A 27,483-nucleotide genomic window follows, 5' to 3' on the forward strand; every position below is an offset into this window, starting at 1 on the left:
GGGGCTGCGGGAGCGCGTGCGCGTGCGCGAGGCCGGAACGCCGCGGGCGGCGCTGGGCTGCTGAGGTGGTCGCGGTTCCCAGGTGAGCGGCGCGCGGGCGACCCTTCCTCCTCTCGTAGAGCCCCCGCCCCCCGTTCAGGATCCTTTTTCCTCTCCGGAGCCCAGGCCTCGGCGAGCACGCAGGGTCGGTATGCGGAAGCCGGCGCGGGAGGTTAAGAAGGCGGGCCGGCCGGGCCCCCAGCCCTGCGCCCCGCCTCCTCTGCTGCACTGGCAGACCCTCGGACGGCGGGTGTAACCAACGCGGAGGCGTCCGGGCCGGCGGGACCACGGGGCCCGCAACCCCAGCCGGCCGCGGTGGGACGGCCCGGCCTGCCCGGGGGCGCGTTCGCGGGTGGCTTGGGGGTCGGGGTCGGCCGTGAATTTAAGACGTGGTCGCGACCGGGATCCCGGCTCAGGGCACCGCCGCCCACCTCCGGGGACTTGACCCTGACCCCTGAGGCGGGAGGGGGATGTCAGTTATTATCCGCTACCTAGCGGGATCAGGAGGGGTTCGTGTAAGGAACCAGAGTTCCTGGAATACAGGTGTTTACTTTGGCCCGGCATTTTCGTGTACCCAATCGGTTACCTTCTTTGGACCAAATCATATGTCAAAACTACAGAAATGTACTGTCATAGTATCAAAATGGCAGTTAAAAATGCCAGATTCCTATTTGTGTGTTTTCCTGATGGAACGTGAAAGCATCAGTATTTCTATTGCTGGTTCTGCAGGGGCTGTACAAATTGTGTGTCCAAGTGATTCCTGGGCACCTTTGGCAAGTACTTGTCCTCATTGAGCACGAGCAGGGTTATTGCAGCCTGATGAACTGTCATTTGATTTGAATCTCACTAACTTTGAAGTGAATGTTATCAAAAGGATTGCTTAGTGGGACAGTTGGATAATTTTTCCGTTAATTAAATCACCTGAATGTTTAAGTCCTTACAATAACCGGTCTGTTGGATGTTATGAACCTGAACTTAAACCTGAAAAGTCTCCCAGGCAATGGGCTATGCACCCCTCTCGTGAACTGTGACCACTTAGGGAGACAGATGCTTACGTCTGCTGGGGACTACAGGAACCTTATAAATGCAGATAAGGGGATAGTTGATTCCGGTGTGTGTGAGGGATGGGGAATGAGGGACAGCTGTAGGAAACTAGCTCAGGTGAAAGAGGTAATTGTTGTGCTTACATAACTGGCTAGCAAAGAGCAGAACTAGGGCCCAGCCTTAAATCTCCTAACTCCAAACTCCTTCATCAGATAAACATGCTTTGAATGTCTAGTATTTGTCAGGTCCTACTTTAGGCACTAGGATATAAAGATGAGCAAGATACCAGGAGTTCCCAGTCTGGTAAGACAGGAAAGGTGGGAAACAGCTTTGAGAAACAGGGATTTCAAAGAAGGATCTGTAATCATTTGGCTTACGGTTAGACTTTGGGATTTAGACCTAGTTCATGTTAGGGTTGGGAAAGGTTATAGCCTCCAAATTTATAAATTCCCTCTGCAGCGTCCCAGCAAATGGCCATCCAGTCTTTGCTCCAACATTATCTAGTGACTTAACGGCTCCTAATTTTAGAAGGCAGCCCATTCCATTTTTCAGCAATTCTAATGTTAAACTCAGAACAGCTTTCATATGCACTCCATCTGTTGATGCAAGTTCTACCTCTGGAGCTACAAATAATAGCTCTCAAGTCTGTTTCATATCACAGTCCTTCAAGTATCTGAACACACCCTTTCTCTTAGTCATTTCTTTTATTCCTATGAGCCCTTGGTCTGATAACCAATTAATCATAACTTCAGTTCTAGACTCTTCACCAGAGCACCCAGGGCTAAGTGCTTCAATCAAAAAGATGTTGCGGAAAAACCTGAACGAGCTTTTTGGCTAACCCAGTGGTTTGACCAAGCAGAATGTAATGCAAGTTGTCCTACACTGTATGTTGCTACTCCAGGTTTAATGACTTCCAGAAATGTCACTCTCCTTGCCAGAAATACCTTTGGAATTCATTACTCTCTTTGGAAAGGGGGTTGGGTCCCAAGCTCAGCTTGGGATAGAGAGTCACAAGTTGATTCAAAGTTCTGAATTCTTATTACCTAGGTTAACAGTTTACCTAATGGTTGGTTTATTTAATTTGCAATGGCAATGAAATTTGTTCCAGATTACTTTGTTAGAGGAAAACTGCTACACAGCAAATATATCTAGTAAAATGTGTGGCAGACACTGACATATGTATCTAATTTTAACTGTACAGACCACCCTTTTTTGCAAAGAACTGTTTCTAAAGCTCTATTGCTAAACAAGTCCCATTTCCCTTAAAAATCCCTGTGAGGGGAGGGTCTTCTTATCTTGCCCACTGTTTACCATCAAATAAATAATAGATATCACAACAATGTGTTTTAAAGTTCAAAAAAGGAAGTCTCAGTTCCTAGCCTTTTGGAAGGACCATACTTTGAAGCAGAGTAGCACAGTGGTTAGTAGCACGATCCTCAAGGCAGCCTGCTTTAGAATCTTGGCTGTGCCGCTTCTTAGCTCTATGGCTTCGGGCAAGTTCTTGGTCTGCTTCAGCTTCCTCTCTGCCAAATGGGAGTGATGAAATCTCTTACAGTTATTGTAGAGATTCAATGAGTTAATACTTGTCATGCACTTAGAATGATGCTAACATGTAAATACTCAATACTTCCGGCTATTAGTAGTAGTAGAATAACAGCACTAGTACAAGTGAGACTTAGTTATGTTAGTAATTTTATTTCCATAGAAATGTAAACAAGTTTTGCAGAGGGATGGAAGTTGGAATGATTTGGATGATTAGCTTTTTAAAAGATTTGTTTTTTAAACTGGCTAGGAAAATTTGTGCTCTGGGCTGTGCTATGAAACCATTCGCTTTTAAAATTTTAAGAAACTTGTAAAAAAATTTCTTGAGTCCTAAAGGCAGTCTTAACCATGGGAAAAACAGTAACCACAGCTCTTTTGTTCCAGCCCTTGACATTTTGGATTAAAGGGTGAATTATCTTACAAAAAAGGCTGACTTTGGGGAGAATTTAATGACAACGTTAATAAGAGCTGCCCATCATTCAGCAGCTGATTTGATTTGTTGTTTTTCTTTTTGAACTCAGGTGGGCAGAATTGGATTGATAACGATCAGTCGTACTCTTTAGGTCTGTGATGACCTGTAATCACAGGCCTCTGCCCAGGTTCTTAACTTTTCTCCTTTGTCCACTTTCCCAGCCTCATTCCTCCCTCTGCTTATAGGCTCATACTCTTAGATGTTTAGTGTACGTCCTCCCAGCCCATGCTGTAGAATTTTATTTATATGTTTGTGCCCTTGAGAATTTAGTTTTGTTTTGTGTGTGTGTGTTGCTTTTCATAATTGTATTGTCATTCATTTAATTCTTTTCTCTTGGTAAACATAATTTTTGTAGATCTCAGCTTATCCTTTTTGACTGATATATAATATATCATATACAACATTTTGCTTATCCATTTTCCTCTTACTAGACATTGAGTTTTTTCTAAGTCAGTGCTGTTACAGACAGGGCTGTGATGAACATCCTTGTACTTGTGCCCAGGAACACACAACTGGGAAGCATCAGAACCAAGTTTTGAGCCTGAGTGTCTGGCTCAATTTGTTCTCTTTCACTGTGCAGACTCCCTGTCATCACTTACTTGGTTAGTTTATTGCATGAACACTATTACAATAACAGTAATGGAAATATTAAAAATGCAGCGGGATTGTTGATTTTTCAACTCTTCCTTTTTGTTCTTTTTTCCCCTAGTTTTTGTTTAAATGTCTAAATTGTATTATTAACCCAAGATGGATAACAATTTTGTATTATGCATTTTTCATGCTGATAATAGCACCTAAATCAGGTGTCCACAGAATTTTTCATTAAAGGGATCAGTTGGTAAATATTTTAGGCTTTGTGGGCCCTATGGTATTGGTCACAGCTACTTAACTCTGCAGGTGTAGTGGGAAAGCTGTCAGAGACAGTTCCTAAACCTGTGAGTGGGGCTGTATCCCAATAAAACATTATTTACGAAACAAATGGTGGGCTGCATTTAGCCGAGGCACAGTAGTTTGCTGACCCCTGATTTAAATAGTTATTTTAATGGATTCATAATATTCCTATATTCAAGTTTTTTTCTGTATTGAAAGAAATGCTGTAATGCACAGTCACAGCCACTAACCATCAAGGAAATGATCTCCCTAAGACTGAACGTCAGAAAAGTAAAGAAGAAAATGACTGACTTAAAGATTGAGCCTGAAGCTGTGACCTGTGAATATCACATGGGCTAAGCAAAAGCATCATAACCTCTGGATGCCACACAAAGGAACAACAAACTTTGAGAACTTCAGAGCAGTAGCTGAGCGTGGTGCTAATGCCTTAGATTTTAATCACATCTCTCATTTAAGCTGAGTCTGATCAAAACGGGGGAGTTGTTAAAAAGAAAACTACAGGCTCCAGATGGAGTCACGTCTGCTGGGCCGCCCCACCAAACTGGGGCTTCATACCTAACCTACTTGAAGCTTCAACCTCCCCCAGAAATGTAGTCTTAACCGGTCAGTCAGAAATGTTCTGGTCAGCACCAGTGAGGTAATCTGTCACAGGGCCCTGTCCATCCCCCAAAGGGAGATGAGGTAAACTGCCACACAGACCCCTTTTGTCCCCCATGGGTAGGTTACCTAAGCCTGAAATAGTCTTTTTTATATATGAGTTCCTTGTCTTGCCTTTAAAAACCTTTCCCTTTCTGTAGCCCTTTGGAGCTCCCCTCTACTCTCTGGATGGGATGCTGCCTGATTCATGAATTGTTCAATAAAGCCAATTAGATCTTTAAAATTTACTTGTTTGAATTTTTCTTTTTTTTAACATATGTAAAACCTTTGGGGGGGAGGCTTCCTTCTGTTGATTTGAATTTTAAAACATAAAGAGGGCATTAATCCATGCTGCGGGAAATAATATTTCTTGTATTTAATATTTATTAAATACAATAAATATTATAAGTTTTAGTCTAATTTCTCTGAAGTCTTTAAAATCTACTTACATCTTATTTCAGTTTAAATATAATAATGTGTTAGAATTTTAAAACCTTAATCCTCTCTTAATTTATCTTCATTTAGCTTAAATTTTCCTGAATACTGTATACCATTTGCAAACCTGCTTAATTAATGGCACGATTACAATTTTAGTATATTTGATTTTCTTAAGTACCTCAAACAGCTAACAAGACACACTTATAGATCTCACAAAGGAAACCTAAGTACTTAGATGTTTTTTATAAACCTAAGTCTAAACTTACTGATTTAATCAGATGCCCTTAAGTGTTTAAAAGTTGATTACAGTTAAAATTTTGGAAGTTTAATATATCAGAATCTCTTAAGTTTTTCAAAACTTTAACGGCAGAAACCTTAACCTATCAGTCTGTCACATTAGTGTTAACAGTGTAAGTTTGGTTGCTTTTTAAATCATGTCTCTACCTACTTGTTTTTATAGATTGCAGGGTCACTTAAACAAAGGCTGCAGAGTATCATGGCTGATTTAGGATACAGATTACATAGTCTTTTATTGTTTGATGTGGTGTAACGGAATTAATCATGATTTGAATATAGTGAACCCATAATTGGATTGTTGGCTGCATATTATTATTATTGGAATTTTGTATATACCTTTCCCTTGACATAGCTCATGTTATTTGCCTCTTTTGAATATCATTATCAACTAATGGCTTTCCACAGAATTACTTTTTTATTTTTAAGTGTATTTTGTGTTTTTTTGTTCTTCAGTGCAGGATTGTCCGGCTTGGACAGTGGAAGCCCCTTTAAACTGAATCCTTTGTTTTATTACCACTACTCTGGGTTTATTGTTTGTCTTTACCTCCAGAAATGGAATCAGCTGCCTTCCAAAGGATCTTGGTTTTGGGGGGTGGTTTTAGTGGAGAATAGTATTAGAGAGGTCAAACTCTGAATTCTAGATTATTAGTGACAGATACTGTGACACTGCTGCGTAGACCCCTGTAATAAGAGAGAAAGAAAAATATGACTTTATACTGACATTTCCAGTTTAATCCCAATTGCATGAAGTATGAAAATACTTTAAAATCAATTTTGATTTTTTACCTTAGTAGTACACATATAAATTTACAGGTCAACTAATAGTTTAAGATTTATAGCCAAAATAGTGGTCCCGGCACCACGTTAGCAGCAATTGCTTTGAACTTTTTAATGCATTTCTAATATTTAACTCCACGTGTCTAAATAATATGCCTTAATTTTTCCATTTTAGAAGCCTGTCTACTATCTCAGTAGATACTAAATCTCTCTTACGCTGGACTCCCTTTAGCACAATGAGACATGCATACTTTCCCCTTTTTATTGTGGTTATGTAACAATATGTGATTAAATATTCGGAAGGTTTTCCTCCAAGCTCCCTGTACTGTGTATACATGTGTCTTAGAGGTTTTGTTCCTCTTTAAGAAGGGACAGAGGGAGCTTTTACTTTTAATAGGATTTATCTCCTGCTGCTCCCCCAGTGAGGGCAGTGAAGGAGCAAAATAGGACAAAGACAAGTTCTGAAATAGGGAAGTTTGTTAATCCCCATTGAACTATTTCTACCAGAATGATGTGTGTTTGGGCTGGCTAGGCTGATCTGAAGAGGTTTTAACACCATCCTTTCTTATTCTAAACTCTAACTGTACTTAATTTATAGCATTCAGGTTTTCCTTGGAGGCCAGTCTAGGTATCCATGTTTGTGATATGCCTGACGATCTCTTATTATTTTCTTGTGAACCAAACTATTAGACTTACTTACTGTTCAGATCATTGGTGCTACTTGATATTATCCCTGTAGCCCCATTATCATTTCACTGAGTTATTGGTGTTTTTTTTAATTTATTTATTTTTGGCTGCGTTGGGTCTTCATTGCTGCACATGGGCTTTCTCTAGTTGCAGCGAATGGGGGCTAGTCTTCATTGTGGTGTGCAGGCTTCTCAATGCTGTGGCTTCTCTTGTTGCGGAGCACGGGCTCTAGGCGCGCGGGCTTCAGTAGTTGTGGCTTGCGGGCTCTAGAGTGCAGGCTCAGTACTTGTGGCAAGTGGGCTTCAGTAGTTGTGGCTCATGGTCTCTAGAGTGCAGGCTCAGTACTTGTGGCAAGCGGGCTTCAGTAGTTGTGGCTCACGGTCTCTAGAGCGCAGGCTCAATAGTTGTGGCGCACGGGCTTAGTTGCTCCGCGGCATGTGGGATCTTCCTGGACCAGGGCTCGAACCCGTGTCCCCTGCATTGGCAGGTGGATTCTTAACCACTGTGCCACCAGGGAAGTCCGAGTTATTGGGTTTTGGTGGTGTTTTTTTTTTTGTTTTTTTCATGTTTCTCTTTATCTGTTACCCAAACTTCTCAGTTTTGGAAAATTTGCAATTACAGTATAAAAATGAAAAGTATTTGGAAATTACTCTTTTGTCTGATGGTTACACTTTCCCTCTTTTCAGATATATGTTTGCCGTCATGGATCAGTTTGGAGATATATCAGAAGGTGAAGTGGACCATTCTTTCTTTGACAGTGACTTTGAAGAAGCAAAGAAATGTGAAAGTAACTCAGTTTTTGACAAGCAAAATGATGACGCTGAAGAGAGAATAGATAAAGATACGGAAAATGTAAACTTGAAATTTGGAATACAGAGAAGGAAAAGTGATCTTACTGAGAAGGGAACTGAAAGAAATGAGAAAATTTCTCCAGAAGAACACCCCATAGAAAATGATAATATACAAACTAGGAATTCTTTGTCCTTGACCACTTCTTCACGATCAAAATTGTGTGATGCTACAGTAGAACATAAAATACACTTGCCCATCCCAAGGAGCATTCCCAAAATTGTAAGAGAAGGTGAACGTGATTACTATACAGATGGAGAGGAAAGCAGTGACGATGAGAAAAAGCATCATGTCAGGTCAAAGTCAGCTAAACCATCTAATAACTTCAAGAAAAGCGTAAGTAAAAAGGATTCCAGAAGTAATTCCTCTTCCTCTCTGTCCTCCTCGTCTTCAAGTTCTGATACAGACTGTTCAAATACCGGGTCTGATGTCTGTTTATCTGATTCATCTCCATCATTAAAGAAGCGTCTCTCTGGTGTAACCCACTTGCCACCAAAACAGAAATATAAACTGGGAGAAAAATCAACAGGAGCACAAACTTCAGGTACTAAGCCAAAAGTCGGTGACTACACCGAGGAATCTGAAGATACTGTGACAGATGTCACTCCTTTATCGACTCCGGACATCAGCCCTGTTCAGTCTTTTGAACTGGCTGCATCAAACGATCAAAAAATGAAAGTTAAAAGGCAAGAGAACGTGAGTCAAGAAGTATATGAAAATGTTGAGGATTTTAAAAATAATTCAAAGTCTTTGAAATCAGACAAAAAAGGGAAAGAAAAACATGAGCCCAGTCTTGCCTCAGTGTCGGCAGTGTTGGATTCCAGTTTAGACCACAGATACAAGGAAAAAGTCTTACATGACACAATGGACCTGAATCATCTTTTAAAAGGTAATTTTAAAAACTGTATTGAATTTAAATATTAAACTTAATATTATATTGAGCTTAAATATTAAATAATATGAATTTGCCTTGATTTTTCTAGTAGGTACGTTTTATTGTTTGGGATCATTGATACTATCATAGCTTTACCAAATATTCCATTTAAAAATGTCTGGAATATCATTGTTTATATTACTGCAAAGCCACTCAGCTAGGACTAGAAACTACTTCATACTGATTCTGTTTAGTGCCTTACAAACTCAAAATGCCTGGAGAGACCAGATGGATAAAATAAACAAGAGAAGGGGAGCCAGATGTTTTCCCACCTTTGGTAGAGACACAGGCATAAGATATATTTCACTTTCTTCTTTGAGAAAGGCAGCAGCACTGAGGTTGAAATAACCTGACCTGTTTCAGGGAAAGTGGCAAGAATGCTGGCAAATTAGAGAACTTAAACTGTAGGAGACTCTTCAGATTTTAAATTAAAGGCTAAAGAGCATTACTTGAAAATAATTACCAAGTTGATAAAATAGCATAATTCAAGTTGTAGTTGCTTTAAGGTAGAAGTATTTTAGAATTAGGATAATCCTGATTGCTGTATTTGTCTCAATTTATTATTACCCATTATTTAGTTTGAAAGGAACAGTATATTCCAGGGGAAATAAAAACAACTTTGAACTTTATCTTTGACTAGTTAATATAAAACTGTAAAAATACTGAGCTTGCTGGTTAGGTTTTAGGGCAGTTGGAGATAAAATTTTTAAGTTGTAAATAGGACTCACTGTCTTCGTTTGTTTGAAATGTTAGTTGAAAGAATAAATCTTCAGCTACATAATTTACATATGGTGGCAATGTAAGGGCATAAATAAATCCCCTATTTAGTCAAATGAGTCGCATAGATTGATAAAGTGTATTTTGGAGCAGTTTACACTTGTGAATGTTCCTTCTTTTATAGGTTTTCTTTGCTCTGATCGTACCTATTGATTGTTTAGTGTGTCTGAAAAATCAGATTCTTGGCATCGGCTATTACCATCTAGTGGTTAAGACTCTACTCAATATATCTTTCCTGATAAATGCTCATTCAGTCTCTTAAAACTTTCAGGATTGAGTTTTCTATTCTTGCCCCTCTCCTTCTCCCCCTAACAACCAAGAGTGATCTTTTAAAAAATAAATCAATCCTACTAGTTTTCTTCTTAACTCTTCAGTGGGCTTACTCTTAGTTTAAATCCAGATTCCTCATCATAGGCTAACAGACTTTACATCAGTGATTTTCACCCAAGGCAGTATATTAGCATCACCTGGAGAACTGTTAAATTATCAAAACAAACTTAAATACTGATGCCTAGGCTCTGCCATGAGATTCTGATGCACTTGGTCTAATATGCAGTTAAGAGTGATGAATGATTCATTGCTGTCTGTCATATGGATACTTGCCTACATCTCCTTTCCTCTCTCTCTCTCATTACCTGTTGGTCCAGTCACACTCCTTCCTTACTGTTCTCAGAATACTTTGCGTTCATGAGGCATTTTGCACTTGCCGTTGGCCTTTCTCTTTGTAGAGGCTACTTCAGTCTGTTTCTAGGGTCTCAGTTTCTATGTCACCTTCTCAGGGATACTCTTTCTGAACATTCTGTATAGAAGCTGCGTACCCCATCTCTGCCTCTCTGTCACAAAAACATATCTCCTTCCATGAGACTCTGGAATCAGTGTAAGCAGCATGAGGGCAGCATCCTATTTCTTGATGGAATCCCCAAATCTAGCAAGTATTGGCACATAATAGACAGTATTTATTTATTTATTTATTTTTTGTGGTTTGCGGGCCTCTCACTGTTGTGGCCTCTCCTGTTGCGAAGCACAGGCTCCAGACGCGCAGGCCCAGCGGCCATGGCTCACGGGCCCAGCCGCTCCGCGGCATGTGGGATCTTCCCGGACCAGGGCACAAACCCGTGTCCCCTGCATCGGCAGGCGGACCCTCAACCACTGCACCACCAGGGAAGCCCCAATATCTCTAATTTTTTATCAAGCCATTCATGTAACAATTTTCACTTAAAAAAAAATTGTAATGGCCACTTTGCAGTCTTTAAGATCAGGTGTATGACAAATCGGGTTGATAATTCGTCAGGTTGAGGGCTGCCTCTGTCTTCATCTCTTCCGGATCTCCAGCATCAGTCCCAGTGCTCTAGCGTAACAGTTTTCAAACTTTTTGACCTTAAGACTAAAAGCACTCTTTTAGAAATTATTGAGGACCCCAGGAAGCTTTTGTTTAGTGGGTTATATCTACATAAATATTTACCATATTAAAAATTAAATCAGAAGTTTAAAAAATATTTATTACTTCATTTAAGAATAGTAATAGTGGGGGCTTGCCTGGTGGCGCAGTGGTTGAGAGTCCGCCTGCCGATGCAGGCGACATGGGTTCGTGCCCCGGTTCGGGAGGATCCCACATGCCGCGGAGCAGCTAGGCCCGTGAGCCATGACCGCTGAGCCTGTGCGTACGGAGCCTGTGCTCTGCAACGGAAGAGGCCGCAACAGTGAGAGGCCTGCATACTGCAAAAAAAAAAAAAAAAAAAAAAATAGTAATAGTAAACCCATTATGTATTAATATAAGTAACATGTCCTATACAACATAACTCTAGTTCCAGAAAAGTTAGTGATTTTTGCTAGTTTCTAATGCCTGGCAATAGCTGGATTCTCATGTCAGCCTCTGCATACAGCTATTGTGATATATTGTTTTGGTTGAAGTATATGAAGAAAATCTGGCTTTACAAGGATATATAACTGGAAATGGAGCATTTTAATAGCCTTTTCCGTTAATTTTAGATTTTTTTTGGATACCACACCAAGACTCTACAAGTAGTAGTTTCTTAAATGTTAGTTGCAATGTACAATTTGAAACTGATGTTAATTTGTAGTCCATTACATTAGAATTTATTGCTCCGTCTTACATTTTGAACGTATTGTTTGCCCTTGCATGGTTTTGTAACATGATATACAGGTTATTTGGAAAATGTTGGTTCACTGAGCATGTAAATGTTGACATATTTCATAGTACACCATACAGAAATCACAGTTGTTAATATCACTACCAATCTCACTAGAAAGCTCTTGGGAAGCTATCAAACTCAGGTTTATCAAAAATTCTAATTTTTGCTAAAATGCTCAGATTTTATGATTGCCAGCAGATACTGTCAGTTGTTTTTCTTGAAGTGACAGGTTTCTTAAAATCATATTTGTAATGCAAAAAATTGAAAGGTAGTTGAAATTAAACCATAAAGGGGCTTCCCTGGTGGCGCAGTGATTGAGAGTCCGCCTGTTGATGCAGGGGACACGGGTTCGTGCCCCGGTCCAGGAAGATCCCACATGCCGCGGAGCAGCTGGGCCCGTGAGCCATGGCCGCTGAGCCTGCGCGTCCGGAGCCTGTGCTCCGCGACGGGAGAGGCCACAACAGTGAGAGGCCCACGTGCTGCAAAAAAATAAATAAATAAAAATTAAAAAAGAAATTAAACCATAAAAATCTATCTGATGTGATAATGCAGGCTGCTCCTAATGTTTTGTATTAATAATATGCATCTTAATATATTTGCTTTTTCTTCTGTGTCAAATGTCTATTGCTACATTGTTCTTAATAATTTCTACTGTGATTTATATGTGTTTAAAAGTAGCAGCCAAACGTTTGGCATTATAAAGTATCTTACAAAATTTTCTTAGATTAGTAAAGTAAGTATATTGAAAATAAACGTTACAGAAGATAAATGAAAATGTATAATATGACTTGTAGGTTCATTTTAAGGGCTCACTGTTCCATTTTTTTATTCTTATATGTACTGTTTGATTCCACAAATTATAAGCATCACTCCATTCTAGGAATGAGAGAGGACACAGCCAATAAAAATCTTGCTTTAGGGAGAAAACATTTGACCCTTTTGGAATTGTCAGGTTTTTAAAAAAACCATCTAATGGAAAATAGCCTGTGATATCTGAGCCTTTTGTTCAGTACCATCAATGATTATCTCTTTGTATTATTTAGGGTGATTTTGGATGTAAGAAACAGAAATTCCTAATGAAACAATGTTTCTCACATAACAAAAAGTCCAGAGATAGACCAGCTTGAGGGTTGACTGACTCAGTGGCTTAAAAATGTCCTCAGGGACCCAGGTTCTGTCACTGTATTCCCCCAGCCCTGGTGTTGGCTTCCTCCTTAGGCTACCAAGAGATGTCTGCAGCAACTTTTAGTATCCACATGCAGACATGACAGTGTCCAGAGAAATGGAAGCTGCCTCTACGTCTGGCTCTCTTAGAGTGGAGGAACCTTGAACTGACTTCCACTTATGTCTCATTGCTCAGAACTGAGTTACACTCCCATTCCTGAAACAGTGACTGGCAAGGGGAATGGGACTATTCCAGGCCAGTAAACTCACTCTGGAGTCAGGGTTGGGAGTCCGGAGAGGGAGGTCAACTTCCTCTTAAGGACATAGCTTCATGGGGAGGAGCTAGCTGTCTTAAAAAGAATAAATCAGGATGTGTTAATAAGTAAGAAGGAGGGGAAAGTAGTGTCAGGGAGGAGAAAATTTTCCCCTTCTCCTTCTTGAGTTCTTTTGGTTGGCCTAAAAATTAAATTGAGACAAAACATTAACAGGAGAAAAAAACAAATTTAAATCGTACTTACGGAGGTCTCAGAGAAATAGGAGCTAAGAAGTAACCAAGGCAGGCAGCTTTCATACTTTATAGACAAACAATAAATTTTGTGAGGAATTGACAGGACAAAGAAACTTAGGTTTGGGTTTTTAATTAGTGAAGAATCTTAACAGGGATTGGGCTTGGAGTAGTAAATCAGCAAAGAAGAACAAGGCTTGTTTATGCAGCCTTCTTGGTCCCCAGTTCCCTATCACTGGTGATAAGGTTGGCTCTCTCCCTCCTGGTACAGGGAGGGCACCTTTCACATTGAGAGATTCAGTTCTTGTTTTCAGGGAGACAGGAGGGTCAAAGTGTCATTCTTGCACCAGCTTTTTCTTAAGTAACTTTAATTCAAAATCATCAATATGGCACTTTGGCATATTTGGGGGTGACCTGCCCAGAACCCCAACAGTAGGAATATATGCTAATTGGGCAGCCAGCTTTATCCACTAGGCCAGAGCTTCTCAAACTTCAACATACATACAAATCACTTGGGGATCCTGTTAAAATGCAGATTCAGGTTCAGTTAATCTAGAGTAGAATCCAAGGAGCTACATTTCTAGCCAGCCCGATGGTGATACCAATGCTGCTTATTCAAGGACCCTAGTCTGAGTATCAAGACATTAAAAAAACTACCTGGTTCCATTGAAAATAATTAACGTGTATCCTCACAACTCTTAGCTAATCCATTTCTGAAACTTTTTAGATACAGAAGGCCTATATATTTTTAAGTTTTAAGTTGGAAAAATGATAATCCACCCCAAATCCCTTATCCGTTTCCCAAATATAATTGAAACACTGAAACACTGGTTTAACCCAGAAACTGAGCTAAAATGTAAAAGGAAAGCTTTATTCATACTGCTGCACCGTAGGGAGCCCTGATCGCAGTGACCTGCCAGTAGGCGGTATTCAGGGCTTCTACAGGCACAGGGACAAAGCAGCGTTTTGCCTGTTGATACATCTGTTATTGGAGTCAGTAATAAACCACCAAAGATTCTTTATAGTAGTAAAGTATTTTAAATACTAATTAGTATTTAAATTAGTAAATTTAAATAGTAAATTAGTATTTAAATACTAATTAGTATTAGACCAGTTTATTGCATAAGATATTTCTTTAGATTTTTCAAATTATTTTTCATTCTCGGTTTACCCAGTGAAGCTTTTCAGATCCAAGAATATTTTCATTAAGTTTTCTTCATTTCTTTCATTAAGTTTTCACATGTCCAGTTTCCACGGACATGTGAGATGCGATGTGTGCCTGGCCAAGCTATGCCCCTCTGCACTCATATCTCAGTAAGCCTTATTACTTCCAACATTTACCCCACTCTGTGAGCCTTTTAGGCCTCCTTGGCTCACCTAATTTCTTCACAGCCTTTTCCACTTCCTGGGAAGTTAAATTCACTTAATGAGAGGAAGATGATAGTGATAATGGTAACACATTTTAAAAAGTATGAGCAGGACCTGTGATCCCATCAGAGACCAGCTGAGTAGGAACACAGCATGCTCTGCATCCTCTCAGTTTAAACATTCTCACTAGCTCAAGTACATCTGCAGTAAAACACTTCATTCGTTCAGATAGTGAATTCTGAGGTAAATATTTTGCAAGCTATTACAGCAAATATTGGGCGAGACTTTAGATAGGGATGCCTCTATTAGCTAACAGTGTTAACATTATTTATTGGTTTAAAAATGTTTTGTTAATAAGTTTGTGAGTTCAAACTAAAAAATATTAAACCTGTGAAAGAAAAGTTAATAATAAAAGAACATAAAATCAAGTGTCCCAATTATAGGCCATGGGATAATGAAACAGTGTTGAACTTGAATACTCACACAGAGGGGTGAAGAAAATTCTGAAAGCAGAATCAGAACCTTTTAGGCTGGGGCTTCCCTGGTGGTCCAGTGGTTAAGACTTCTCCTTCCAATGCAGGGGGTGTGGGTTTGATCCCTGGTCAGGGAGCTAAGATCCCACATGCCTCGGGGCCAAAAACACCAAAACATAGGGACTTTCCTGGTGGTGCAGTGTTTAAGAATCCACCTGCCAATTCCGGGGACACGGGTTCGAGCCCTGGTCCCGGAAGATCCCACATGCCGCGGAGCAACTAAGCCCGTGTGCCACAACTAGTGAACCTGGGCTCTAGAGCCTATGAGCCACAACTGCTGAGCCCACGTCCTACAACTACTGAGCCCGTGCGCCTAGAGCCCGTGCTCCACACAAGAGAAGCCACCGCAATGAGAGGCCCACGCACCGCAACGAAGAGTAGCCCCTGCTCGCTGCAACTAGAGAAAGCTTGCACAGAGCAACAAAGACCCAACCGCAGCCAAAAATAAATTAATTTTAAAAATAAATAAAACAGAAGCAATATTGTAACAAATTCAATAAAGACTTAAAAAGAGCAACTTTTAGGCTTCTGGGTGTCATCCACATGACCATAGACAAGCAGTAACTTTTCTGTGCCCCAATTTCTTCATTTGTAAGATGGGGGTAGTTGATATAGGTTGCTAAGGTCCATTCTAAATACAGGGTTTTGGGGTTCTGTGAGAATGTGAGAAGGGAAAGTCAGTGGAGACTAGCATTATTAGACATCTTACTTTGGGGGGACTTCCCACTGCCATCCCCAGCCTTCCTTTGCTGTACAGATGTCGAAAGGGTATGATTGGAATTAGTTCTTTGGCCTTGGGCTGTTTATCCCTGAATAGGCAGAGAGGGCATTGAAAAGTGGAGTAGTGGAGGAAACCAAAGTTAGGCATTGGCTTATGGCATGAATGGCTCCTGTTTGGAGAGCAGTGAAGTTGACATGACTAGATTTTAAAGTACCTTTCATCCTTTGTAACGGTAAAATGAGGTCAGTTTAGGAAGAATCTGGAGGGCGAAACAGAGATGGTTTAGAAATGCACCACTTCAGATTTTACCACCTAGATTCTGTAGGAAATAATTAGATTCATTATTAGAGGGTGTATCCTGGGAAGAAAAACTAATATAAGAGAAAGAAATGGGATAAGAAAGCATTGATGAGCAGAGAAACCTGTCAGACCTATTGCTAAACTGATAGCAACATAGGAGGAAATGAAACAGTACGGTATTCAAGGGGAAGATACAGCCCCTGTTACCCTCGGTAAGAAAGAGGATGCCCACGCTGGGACTAGTGGCTGCTGGCACATCCCTTGGCAGCACGTTGTTTGTCCTTGCTGGCAGGCTGCAGCAGACAGGGCTCAGATAGGCAGGCAGGAAATCTCAGATAACCCTCGGCCCACCACCAGATACTACCGAAGGTTTGAGAAGAGCTCAAATCAACAGAGGCACCATGCTCACATGAAGAACCTAATGCCTGAAACAGTGTTAAAGGAGCAAGCTCAACGATTTTAGAGAGGATCTGCAAGGACAGAACTATTTTCACTCGTAAAGCGAAGGCATGATTTGCTTTTCACTCTCTCCTGTCACGTGTGGAGTTTTCCAGGGGCTACATGACAATGACAGCACAACAGAGTGAGTGCAGAAGCAGATATGAGAATCCAGCTGTCTTCTATTAAGGCAGGCATTAAAATATTTGCAGAAATGTTCAACTCTGCTACTCTTCTCACTAACCTTTTTTATAAAAATGTGATGTTCACATATTACTGGTTTATTGTTATTTTCAGACGAATTAATAAATATCTTTAAATATTTTTCCTTTTAATTTCTAACATGATAAATATTGATGTAATCCACATAAACATTCTTTGGGGTCCCCAATAATCTTTAGATGTAATGAAAGGGTCCTGAGACCAAGAAGTTTAAGAACTTCTCTTCTAGAAGAATGGAATTAGAATATAGCATTTGTAGTCAATTAGAGAAAAAAAATTTATCATAGTCTTCCAAAAGGGGGAAAAAAGGGGAAAAAAGAAATAACCAAAAAAGCATTTTTTAAAGAAATAAAATTGTGAGAAAAGAGATCAAACAATATAAGTAAATGGTTTTATCAGAAGATAATATCAGAGGGGGTTAAAATTTTTTAATCAAATCAAACCTGCAAAGATATTTAAAATAGTACAGGAGGAATGAGCTTTGATGTGCCAAACAGGTAACAAGGAGAAAATAGAAATATCAATCTTAGTAGTGCACAAAATAGAATTCAGGATGTGGAAATTACTGAAAGGGACAAAGAAGAGTGTTTCACACTAATAAACTGACCAAATATACTAAAAAGATTTAATAGCCACTGATTTAAAATGTATAATAAAAGCAAAGCAGAACTAGATGATCGAATTGATAAAGCCATAATCACTGTGGAAGAAATGGGTTAGACCAAAAAAAAAAAAAAAAAGCATAAGCTACCTGCTTGTAGACTGCTCTTGGCCATGGGTATTTTGTTTGTCTATCACACAAAAAATTTTTTAAGTGATGAAATATCGGTTTCTGTTGCTACATAACAAATTACCCCAACATTTAGGTTATGGAGAGACTCAAAGGCAGGAGTGACTTGACAGCTGGGGGTCTGGAATCATCTGAGTGCTGGTTTACTCACACGTCAGATATCTGGGCTTGGGGTGACTTGAAGACCAGGACTGCTGAGTGGAGGACCCCACGGGTGGCCTCTCCCCGTGGCCTGGCTTCTTCACATACCGCAGCCTCAGCGCAGCTGGCTCAGGGCTCCAAGGACAGTGTTCCAGAAAACAAGGCACAAACCTCATCACCTTTTATGACCTAGCCTCGGAAGTCACATAGCATCATTTCTTCCCTGTTCTATTGGTTTAAATGGTTATAAACCTTCCCAGGGCACAGACCCTCCTTCTTAATGGGAGGAGTGTCAAATAACATGGACATGTTTCAAAACCTCTTCAGTCCAGCCTCTGGCCATACACTGATTTACATTCCTCCCCAGTGCAAAAATGTTCCCCCTTTCCAAATATCTCTCCAACCTGGAGATCCAGGGTTTAAATCAAGTCCAGGTGCGGCTGTGGCTCCTCGGGCGTGGTTCCTTGGTTATAGCTCGAGTACTTTGAAAATCTTCTGCTGGGAGAGACTAGGAAGCTGAAGTAGTAATACTTTTGAATCCCAAAAGTCCTGACTCTTATATTCTCTCTAAATTTTGCTTGAAAAGTGACCAATTCCATCTTTTAAAATTAATTAATTAATTTATGTAGCTATTTTTGGCTGCGTTGGGTCTTTGTTGCTACGTGCGGGCTTTCTCTAGTTGTGGCGAGCAGGGGCTACTCTTTGTTGTGGTGCGTGGGCTTCTCATTGCGGTGGCTTCTCTTGTTGCGGAGCACAGGCTCTAGGCACACGGGCTTCAGTAGTTGTGGCTCGCAGGCTTCAGTAGTTGTGGCTCGCAGGCTGTAGAGCGCGGGCTCAGTAGTTGTGGCGCACAGGCTTAGTTGCTCCATGGCATGTGGGATCTTCCTGGACCAGGGCTCGAACCCATGTCCCCTCCATTGGCAGGAAGATTCTTAACCACTGCACCATTAGGGAAGCTCCTCCAATTCCTTTTTTTAGTTCATCTCTTTCTATCCTGTCTTATTATTGTGGTAAAATAAACCATTGATACTTCCAGGATGCTGGAATCCTTGTGCTTGGGCCCCTGGGCCAGCCAACAAGGGGCGGGTGGCCTGTGTCTGTCTCTGTTTTTGCTGAGCCTTGGGCTATATTGTGTTGGTCCACGCCATCACAGGCCTGCCGAGATGCAAAGGAAGGAGACCGGAAGAATGTCACAGAAGTTCTTATCTGACAAGGTGTTCATAAAGAAGAAAAAGAAGTTTAGTAAACTTAGTTATTATTCCTTGAATTGTTACCTATCAATTATAAGAGTTGGATTTTTTTTAAACCTTTAAAAATCATTTTAAAAAGCAAATATCATTGATTTTTTTTAAATAGGGATCATGAATATGCCTACAGGATGGTTTTTTTTTAAGAACTAATATTATGTGAATAAGGACTTAATATGGCTTGGGATAAATTTTCCATTAATAACATTACACATAAAATGTTTAAATGCTGTCGTATCTCAATTATCTTAGGTGCAAGTTAAGCTGGTACTTCCAGTAGTTAGATGAGTCAAGAAGTGGCTCTAGCTATGATGGACATATTGAAATACTGTAAAGAGTTTGAGCAAAATTGTTTCATTAAAGAAAATTAGGAAAAAGCAATATTTCTTAAATGTGTGACTTTAAATATGTACATATTTATATAAATATGTTTGTATCCCTGAAAGTTTATTCAAGTTAACTTTTTTTAGATCTTAATTGGAAAGACAATGGATTATATATTGGAGGTTGCCATGTACTGAAGCACACAGCAGCCACTTTACAAAAATATGCTAGTGATACCTGGTGTCAGTAAATAACATCCAACATATACTTCTCCATCAAGGAGAGTTAGAATGGTATCTTTTTAAATGAATTAGACTGAAATTCTTGTTTTATTTTATTTTTTAGCTATTGCCTTCTTTTATTTTTAAAACTTTTTTTAAATGATATTAGGAAAATAGCTTACTTTTAATTCCCTCTAGAATTTAATTTTAAAGCCTCTCATAAATGGCTAAATTAATCAAGAAACCTTATTAAATTCTACAAAATGGATATTTCTTGGAAGAAGATACTTCAATTATATATAGTACAAATATATCTTTTTATTTTATATATTTTTTATACAGCAGGTTCTTATTAGTCATCCACTTTATACACATCAGTGTATACATGTCTATCCCAATCTCCCAATATCATGCCACTCCCTTCTGGCTTGTAGAGTTTCTGCTGAGAAATCAGCTGTTAACCTTATGGGGATTCCCTTGTATGTTATTTGTCATTTTTCCCTTGTTGCTTTTAATAATTTTTCTTTGTCTTTAATTTTTGTCAGTTTGCTTACTGTGTGTCTCGGCATGTTTCTCCTTGGGTTTATCCTGCCTGGGACTCTCTGCGCTCCCCGGACTTGGGTGGCTATTTCCTTTCCCATGTTAGGGAAATTTTTGACTATAATCTCTTCAAATATTTTCTCAGGTCCTTTCTCTGTCTCTTCTCCCTCTGGGACCCCTCTAGTGAGAACGTTGGTGCGTTTAATGTTGTCCCAGAGGTCTCTAAGGCTGTCTTCATTTCTTTTAATTCGTTTTTTCTCTATTCTGTTCCACAGCAGTGATTTCCACCATTCTGTCTTCCAGGTCACTTATCCGTTCTTCTGCCTCAGTTATTCTGCTATTGATTCCTTCTAGTGTATTTTTCATTTCAGTTATTGCATTGTTCATCTCTGTTTGTTCGTTCTTTAATTCTTCTAGGTGTTTGTTCTTTAATTCTTCTAGGTCTTTGTTAAACATTTATTGCATCTTGATCTTTGCCTCCATTCTTTTTCTGAGGTCCTGGGTCATCTTCACTATCATTATTCTGAATCCTTTTTCTGGAAAGTTGCCTATCGTGACTTTATTTAGTTGATTTTCTGGGATTTTCTCTTGTTCCTTCATCTCGTACATAGCCCTCTGCCTTTTCATCTTGTCTATCTTTCTGTGAAGTAGTTTTCGTTCCACAGGCTGCAGGATTGTAGTTCTTCTTGCTTCTGCTGTCTGCCCTCTGGTGGATGAGTCTATCTAAGAGGCTTGTGCAAGTTTCCTGATGGGAGGGACTGGTGGTGGGTAGAGCTGGGTGTTGCTCTGGTGGGCAGAGCTCAGTAAAACTTTAATCTGTTTGTCTGCTGATGGGTGAGGCTGGGTTCCCTCTCTGTTGGTTGTTTGGCCTGAGGCGACCCAGCACTGGAGCCTATGTGCTCTTTGGTGGGTCTAATGTTGGACTCTGCGAGGGCTCACGCCAAGGAGTACTTCCCAGAACTTCTGCTGCCAGTGTCCTTGTCCTCACGGTGAGCCACAGCCACCCCCCGCCTCTGCGGGAGACCCTCCAACACTAGCAGTTAGGTCTGGCTCAGTCTGTAGTGGGGTCACTGCTCCTTCCTCATGGGTCCCGATGTGCACACTACTTTGTGTGTGCCCTCCAAGAGTGGAGTCTCTGTTTCCCCCAGTCCTGTTGAAGTCCTGCAATCAAATCCCGCTAGCCTTCCATGTCTGATTCTCTGGGAATTCCTCCTCCTATTGCCAGATCCCCCAGATTGGGAAGCCTGACGTGGGGCTCAGAACCTTCACGCCAGTGGGTGGACTTCTGTGGTATAAGTGTTCTCCAGTTTGTGAGTCACCCACCCAGCGGTTATGGGATTTGATTTGATTGTGATTGCAGCCCTCCTTCTGTCTCATTGCAACTTCTCCTTTGTCTTTGGATGTGGGGTATCTTTTTTGTTGAGTTCCAGTGTCTTCCTGTCGATGACTGTTCAGCAGTCAGTTGTGATTCCGGTGCTCTCGCAAGAGGGAGTGAGCGCACATCCTTCTGCTCCGCCATCTTGAACCCCATATATATCTTTCTAAATGCGTTCCTATTCAGGTTTTGTCATTAGTGTGGTATGGTTTTCAACAAATTACCAACCACTAATTTCCTAAGTTTTCCTTTCAGGAAGCCACTGTTAATCATTTTTTTTTTAAGTTTCTATAATCTTTGATAGTGTTCAGTTTAAGCTTTGGGAGGTAGATTTACAGTTTTTGTGACTTTGCTCAAAGGATTTAACTTTTTTGCACCAGTCACATTTTTAAACGGAGTTTAAAATGCCTCTTTGCCTTACAGCACTGTGCTTTTAACAGTATAAAATACTAAGGAAGTAAAAGAGTTTACATAAAGCTACACTCTAATAAAAACAAATAATGGTTACTCTAAAAAAATATTGTTAAAACAAATGTATCATTCTGTTAATCTGATATAACGTATTCATTTTTAGCACAGACTTAAGCCGAAACACTGAGCCAGCTTAATATTTTTAGAAACTTCTGACAAATGTTTAGTAATAATTGTGACTTACTGAATATTGTTATAATAATGAAAATTTAAGAATTTAGCATGTTGATAAAAGTTTCATTTGATAATCATAGTATGGAAAATATTTTTATTTGTTAAAAACTCCTTTTATATAATGTATTTATTTGGCTTTTGTTTAGTCAGGAATAAAAGTTTGACTTTTATACAAGTATTTGTTTTAATGCCAATATTAAGGTCATAAATCTTGTGTAGTAAAATATTTTCAGGTTAAGTTGAAGGTTTCAGAATATTCTGGGTTTGCTTTTGCCATTTTCTGGCCATTGTTTGCATTGCTGAGGACATTTTATTTTTTGAAGTATACCCTCCAACCAATAACAACCATCTCAACTAAGTATTGCGTCAGTGCACTCCACCAGAGGTTTCTAACTTTTAAACTGCCTTAGGAGAACATAAAACGAATGTGACAAAGGCATTTTCCATAAATTATACCAGCAGTGTACAACCAGTGCCATGAACATTTCTCATTAAAATATTTTCATGGTTTTATGTTAGCATTTTATTCCCAAAGAACCCAACGAGCAGAAAACTCTAAGCTGCCTCTGAATTTTTTTCTACCCAATTGTAGTCTGGATGTCACTGGCATTATTTCATACATCCCTTTTCATGACTTAATGTAGTTTCCATTTATAGGAGCTAAAGCATATACCATCATATTTCTGTGCTACTTTGTTTAGCCATTTTCCCTTTTTTTGCTCACTTCTGTAGCTTTTCTGCAATTAGATAAAAAGGGACCACAAAAACATCACTTTGATCAGCCTTCAGTAGCACCTAGGAAAAACTACTCTTTCACAAGAGAGGAGGTGAGACAGATTGATCGGGAAAATCAGAGGCTTTTGAAAGAACTGTCGAGACAGGCTGAAAAACCAGGAAGCAAAAGTACGATTCCAAGAAGATCGACTGGTCCTCCACCTAAGTTATATCATAGTGCTCTCAACAGACAGAGGGAACAACAAAGGATTGAAAGAGAAAATTTGGTAAGTAACTGAGATTTTTTTAGTCATCAAAGAAAATGCATTTGTACTGATTTGTTAGTCCAACTTTCAGGAAACCCAATACAGTGAAATTTTCTAACTTATATAAAAGTAGGAATAGATACGTATGGCCTGAAATACATGATGAGCTATGAGCCTGGAAGGTACAATGTATGCTTTTTTATCCAGGAAACTATATTTTAAGGGAATATTAAATGAAAATACTGAAAGCTCCATTATTTATTTGACTATATCTGTGGAATCACTATAGTAGTACAGGAAATGGTGTCCAAGGGTGAGATACATATCTCTTCTGGAGAGCTAAATCTATTTCACTTCATTTTATCCTCGAAAGCTAAAATAATTTAAATATCATTTATTTTAAATAATAAATACATTCTCAGAGAGGTCAAATTTGTTGCCCTGCTGCTTGAATGTATGAAAGACATTGATTGTTAAAAACCATATAAGTACGCTTTGATGTCCTAAGGAATATATATGGAAACTGTTGAAAATCTTCACATTAAAAACTATTTATTCATAGCATATCATTTTCTTTATAAAACGCAGTTCATAGTAATTGATGATATTTATTGAGCTCTTTAATGCTGGGCATTGTTCTAAGTGTCTTCTAAATATTAGCGTATTGAATCCTGACAATAATTCTTTCAGGTAGGTACTTTATTTTTATCCACATCTTACAAATGGAATAATTGAGACCTAAAAGGGTTAAATAATTAATCCATGGACAAGGACCTGGTAAGGAAGTGGCTAAGCCAAGATTTTAAACCCACGTAGCATCTTAAACTAAAATTAGACCCTTAATGAGCACATACATTCAGAGCTAAAATAATTGGTAAAGCTATTACTAAAATTACTAGAATAATTAGCAAAATTCATCCTCATTATGTTTCGTCATCAGTACAGTTCTGTTTGACTATGTACTTAACCTGAACTTGCAAGAGTAACAACTCCTGTGAATTTCTTTGTTACCATCACTAGCACCAGGAGTTGGCGAGCTGGGTTGGTATATTTACAACAATAGTACTCTTGGGCCCTTTAGGAGAGTCACCCTGAATGTGGCAGGAAGTAGGTAACAGCAAAACAAGTTGAAGTGAGGTTGGTGGGTAGTGAGCTACGTGATAACTTCCTGCACGTCACTCTGGCAGTTTCAAGATTCATTCATGATTTAAGAAAATTTGGAATTAGTGTGTGTCACGAACATCTGGTTATACCTTATTTTCACTCTCCCACATGGCTCTGGAGTCTTGTTTTGTTTATTTAACAAGCAGTTGCATAGTGCATACTGTTTTACAATTTTAGGTCATTTAATCCTTGTAGCAACCTAAAGACACACTTACTGTTGTTGTGGAGGAGAAAATGAGACACTAAGTAGGGCGCAGGGACTTCCTCAAGGTTAAACAGCTAGCAGGTGGCAGAATCATGTCCCGGTTACCTAGCTTTGGGGTTGCTTTTTTTTTAACAGCTTTTTTGAGATATAATTCACATACCATACTCATTTAAAGTGTACAATTCATAAGTTGTAGTAAAATATATGTAACATAAAATTTGCCATTTTGTTTTTAAGTGATTGATTCAGTGGCATTAATTACATTCACAATGTTGGGCAACCATCACTACTACTTATTTCCAAAACTTTTTTGATCACTCCATACAGAAACTCTGTACCAAACAATAACACTCCGTTCTCCCTTCTCCTCAGCCCTTGGTAACCTCTAATCTACCTTCTGTCTATAAATCTGCCTATTCTAGATATTTCATATAAGTGGAATAATGGAATATTTGTCATTTTGTGTCTGGCTTATTTCCCTTAGCATGTTTTTGAGGTTTATCCATGTTGTATCCTGTATCAGAACTTCATTCCTCTTTGTGGCTGAATAATATTCCATATATGTATGTGCCGCACTTTGATTCCCCATTCATCTGATGGTGGACACTTGGGTTGTTTCCACATTTTGGCTACTGTGAGTAATGCTTCACGGGAACACTGACTACAAGTATCTGTTCAGGTCCCTGCTTTCAGTTCCTTTGGGTGCATACCTAAGAGTGGAATTGCTGGGTCATATGGTAATTCTGTGCTTATCTTTTTGAGGAACTTGGGTTTACTTTTGAGAAGCTGAAGCCATACTGTCTAGAGGCTTTACTAGTATGAACAGGATGAAGACTGTTAAGCAGCTTCTGTTTACAGCTTTTATCATCCCCCATATCAGTTGTACATCTCAGCTGTTTTAATAAACAGTGGAAAATTACCACTATTTTATTCTTTTTACTTTGTATGCTTAGTAATATGTATATGTGAGCAATATTTTTCTCCATTTCATAGTAAGGTCTTATTTGTTATACTCTAGGACAGTAGAATATAATGTGAACCACATGTATAATTTAAATTTTTCTAGTAGCCACGTTAGAAAGGTCAAAGAAACAGGTGAAATTATTGTGCTATAATATTTTAACTGACTAAATAAAAAATATTTCTTTTTAACATGTAATCAATATAAAAAATTGATATTTTACCTTTTTTTGGTACTAAGTCTTTGAAATCTGTTGTATATTTTATACTTAGAGCACATCTCAATTTGGACTAGCCACATTTTAAATGCTCTGTAGCTACATATGGCTTGTGGCTTTGGGCAGTGCAGCTCTGAAACAAAAGCTTAATTCATAAGAAGTGGAAAAAGTAGCTTAAAGCTAAACAGGAAAATAAACATAATTTATTATAAAATATTGTTACGTTATTGTAAGGAAAAGTAATCTTCCAGATTTATGCTTAACTCTTCACCGTCTATACCAAAATAAAACTAATTCTATACCTTTAAAATTTTTTTCTTGGCTATTCCTTTGCATTTATTCTTCATACTAACTGATTTTTTTCTTTATAAAAAGTTTTTTTATTAAATTTTTGTTGTAATTGTGTTGACTTTACATTTTAATTGCAGAGTGTTTGGCACTCTTAAAATATTACCTTCCTATCTAGAAATATGGTATGTCTTTCCATTTACTCCAGCCTTCTTATACTCTACCTTAGTAAGGTTTTATAGTTTTTTTTAAAACTGTATATTTTTATGCTATTGCCATGAAAGTTTTCATTACGTTTTCTAATTGGTTACTTTTGTAAACCATCACTTTTTGTGTATTTATTATATAAGCAGCCACCTACCAAATCCTTATTTAGAGCCACATTGGCTCTAATAGTTCCTCAGGGTGAGATGATATACTTTTTAACCTGTTCGCTAAACTGTTCGTAGTCAAAACACACATGCATGGGTACAGACATGCTCATACAGCACTTTTGTGTCAGGTGTACTGCACACGCAGGGTCCATTACTTTATAATTTTCATGATTTATAATCCTTCATTTGCTCCATCTCCAGTGATAGAGGCCAGTTCAGATGGCTAACAGGCATGATGACTAAAGCAGTTCTGTTCCAGTACTCTCAAATTAGTTCCTTAGTAATCCAGAGGCTGTTAGACTTGAGACAAAGTAGTGCTGTGCAGAAGAGGTAGAAAAGGAGAGCCCTCTATCCAGTAGAGGGCGTGCTTGCTACATACAGACTCAATTATATTAGAACTTCATTATTTCAAAAGGAAACAAATTTTTTAATTCATGAATTTTGAAATATTCTTGTTAAACCATGTCTCTTTATATTCATTTGGACATAATATGAATTCTGTTTTTATGAAAGAGTGCAAGAATAACCTTAGCGGAAGGAGAAGGGGTCAGTGAGGATACTTCATAGTTTCACCTTACCCTAAAAATAATGAGGCTATTTCATGCTCTTAAATGTATGTATGTCAGTTTCCTGAGCTGTGAAAAGGGGGTGGGGAGAGGAGTAATTGAATAAAGTAAACCATAATCTTTCCACTCATGAGTTACTGTGTTAAAATATTATTTTTAAAGTAAAAGTAACGCATGTATGGGGTTGGCCAAAAAATTTGTTCGGGCTCTTGTAACATCTTACAGAAAAACCCGAACGAACTTTTTGGTCAACCCAATGTAAATTTATAAAATTCAAACCAGTCTTAAAAACATTAGATGAGCAATAAAATTCTTCCTCCCTCTTCTGTTCTTTGTCTGCTGGTTTAGGGAGGTAATGTTAGATAGATGTGAAAACTATTAGAGAGTGATATGTTGTCACAAAGATGAAGTTTTATAGCAAATCTCATACCAAGTATGAGTGTTATCTGTGGATTAGTCAGTACCTTTGTTCCAAGGTCTTGAAATAATTTACAGTTCACTCACTTTGGTTTTCCTCCTCTGCTTATTGTCTGTTATCTCCTTCCATAGACGAAAGCAAGCTAATGATAACTGAATACAACTCCAGCTATAGACAAATATGTAGAACAGTCGTGATTGTCCCAGACTGTAGGACACTTGTTACTCTTTAATGTCCTTC

The 27,483-nt window shown here is 38.9% G+C and overlaps 1 protein-coding gene across 2 annotated transcripts in view; it reads left to right on the forward strand.

Annotated features, from left to right (window-relative positions):
- The window catches only part of CFAP97 (cilia and flagella associated protein 97), a 34,628-nt gene continuing 7,145 nt past the window's right edge, over nt 1-27,483 (forward strand). Inside the window, exons 1-3 of one of the 2 annotated variants that reach the window (XM_029226657.1) lie at nt 1-82; nt 7,510-8,561; nt 22,803-23,071. In XM_029226657.1, coding sequence (XP_029082490.1) covers nt 7,514-8,561; nt 22,803-23,071 — 1,317 coding nt within the window. In that variant the 5' untranslated portion in view covers nt 1-82; nt 7,510-7,513. Of the gene's footprint in view, nt 185-7,509; nt 8,562-22,802; nt 23,072-27,483 lie in introns of both variants that reach the window. The other variant, XM_029226658.1, reaches the window with a different exon arrangement.

Source organism: Monodon monoceros, unplaced genomic scaffold (genome assembly GCF_005190385.1).
Source record: "Monodon monoceros isolate NGI ecotype Baffin Bay Population unplaced genomic scaffold, NGI_Narwhal_1 Super_Scaffold_17, whole genome shotgun sequence".
Taxonomy (NCBI): Eukaryota; Metazoa; Chordata; class Mammalia; order Artiodactyla; family Monodontidae; genus Monodon; species Monodon monoceros.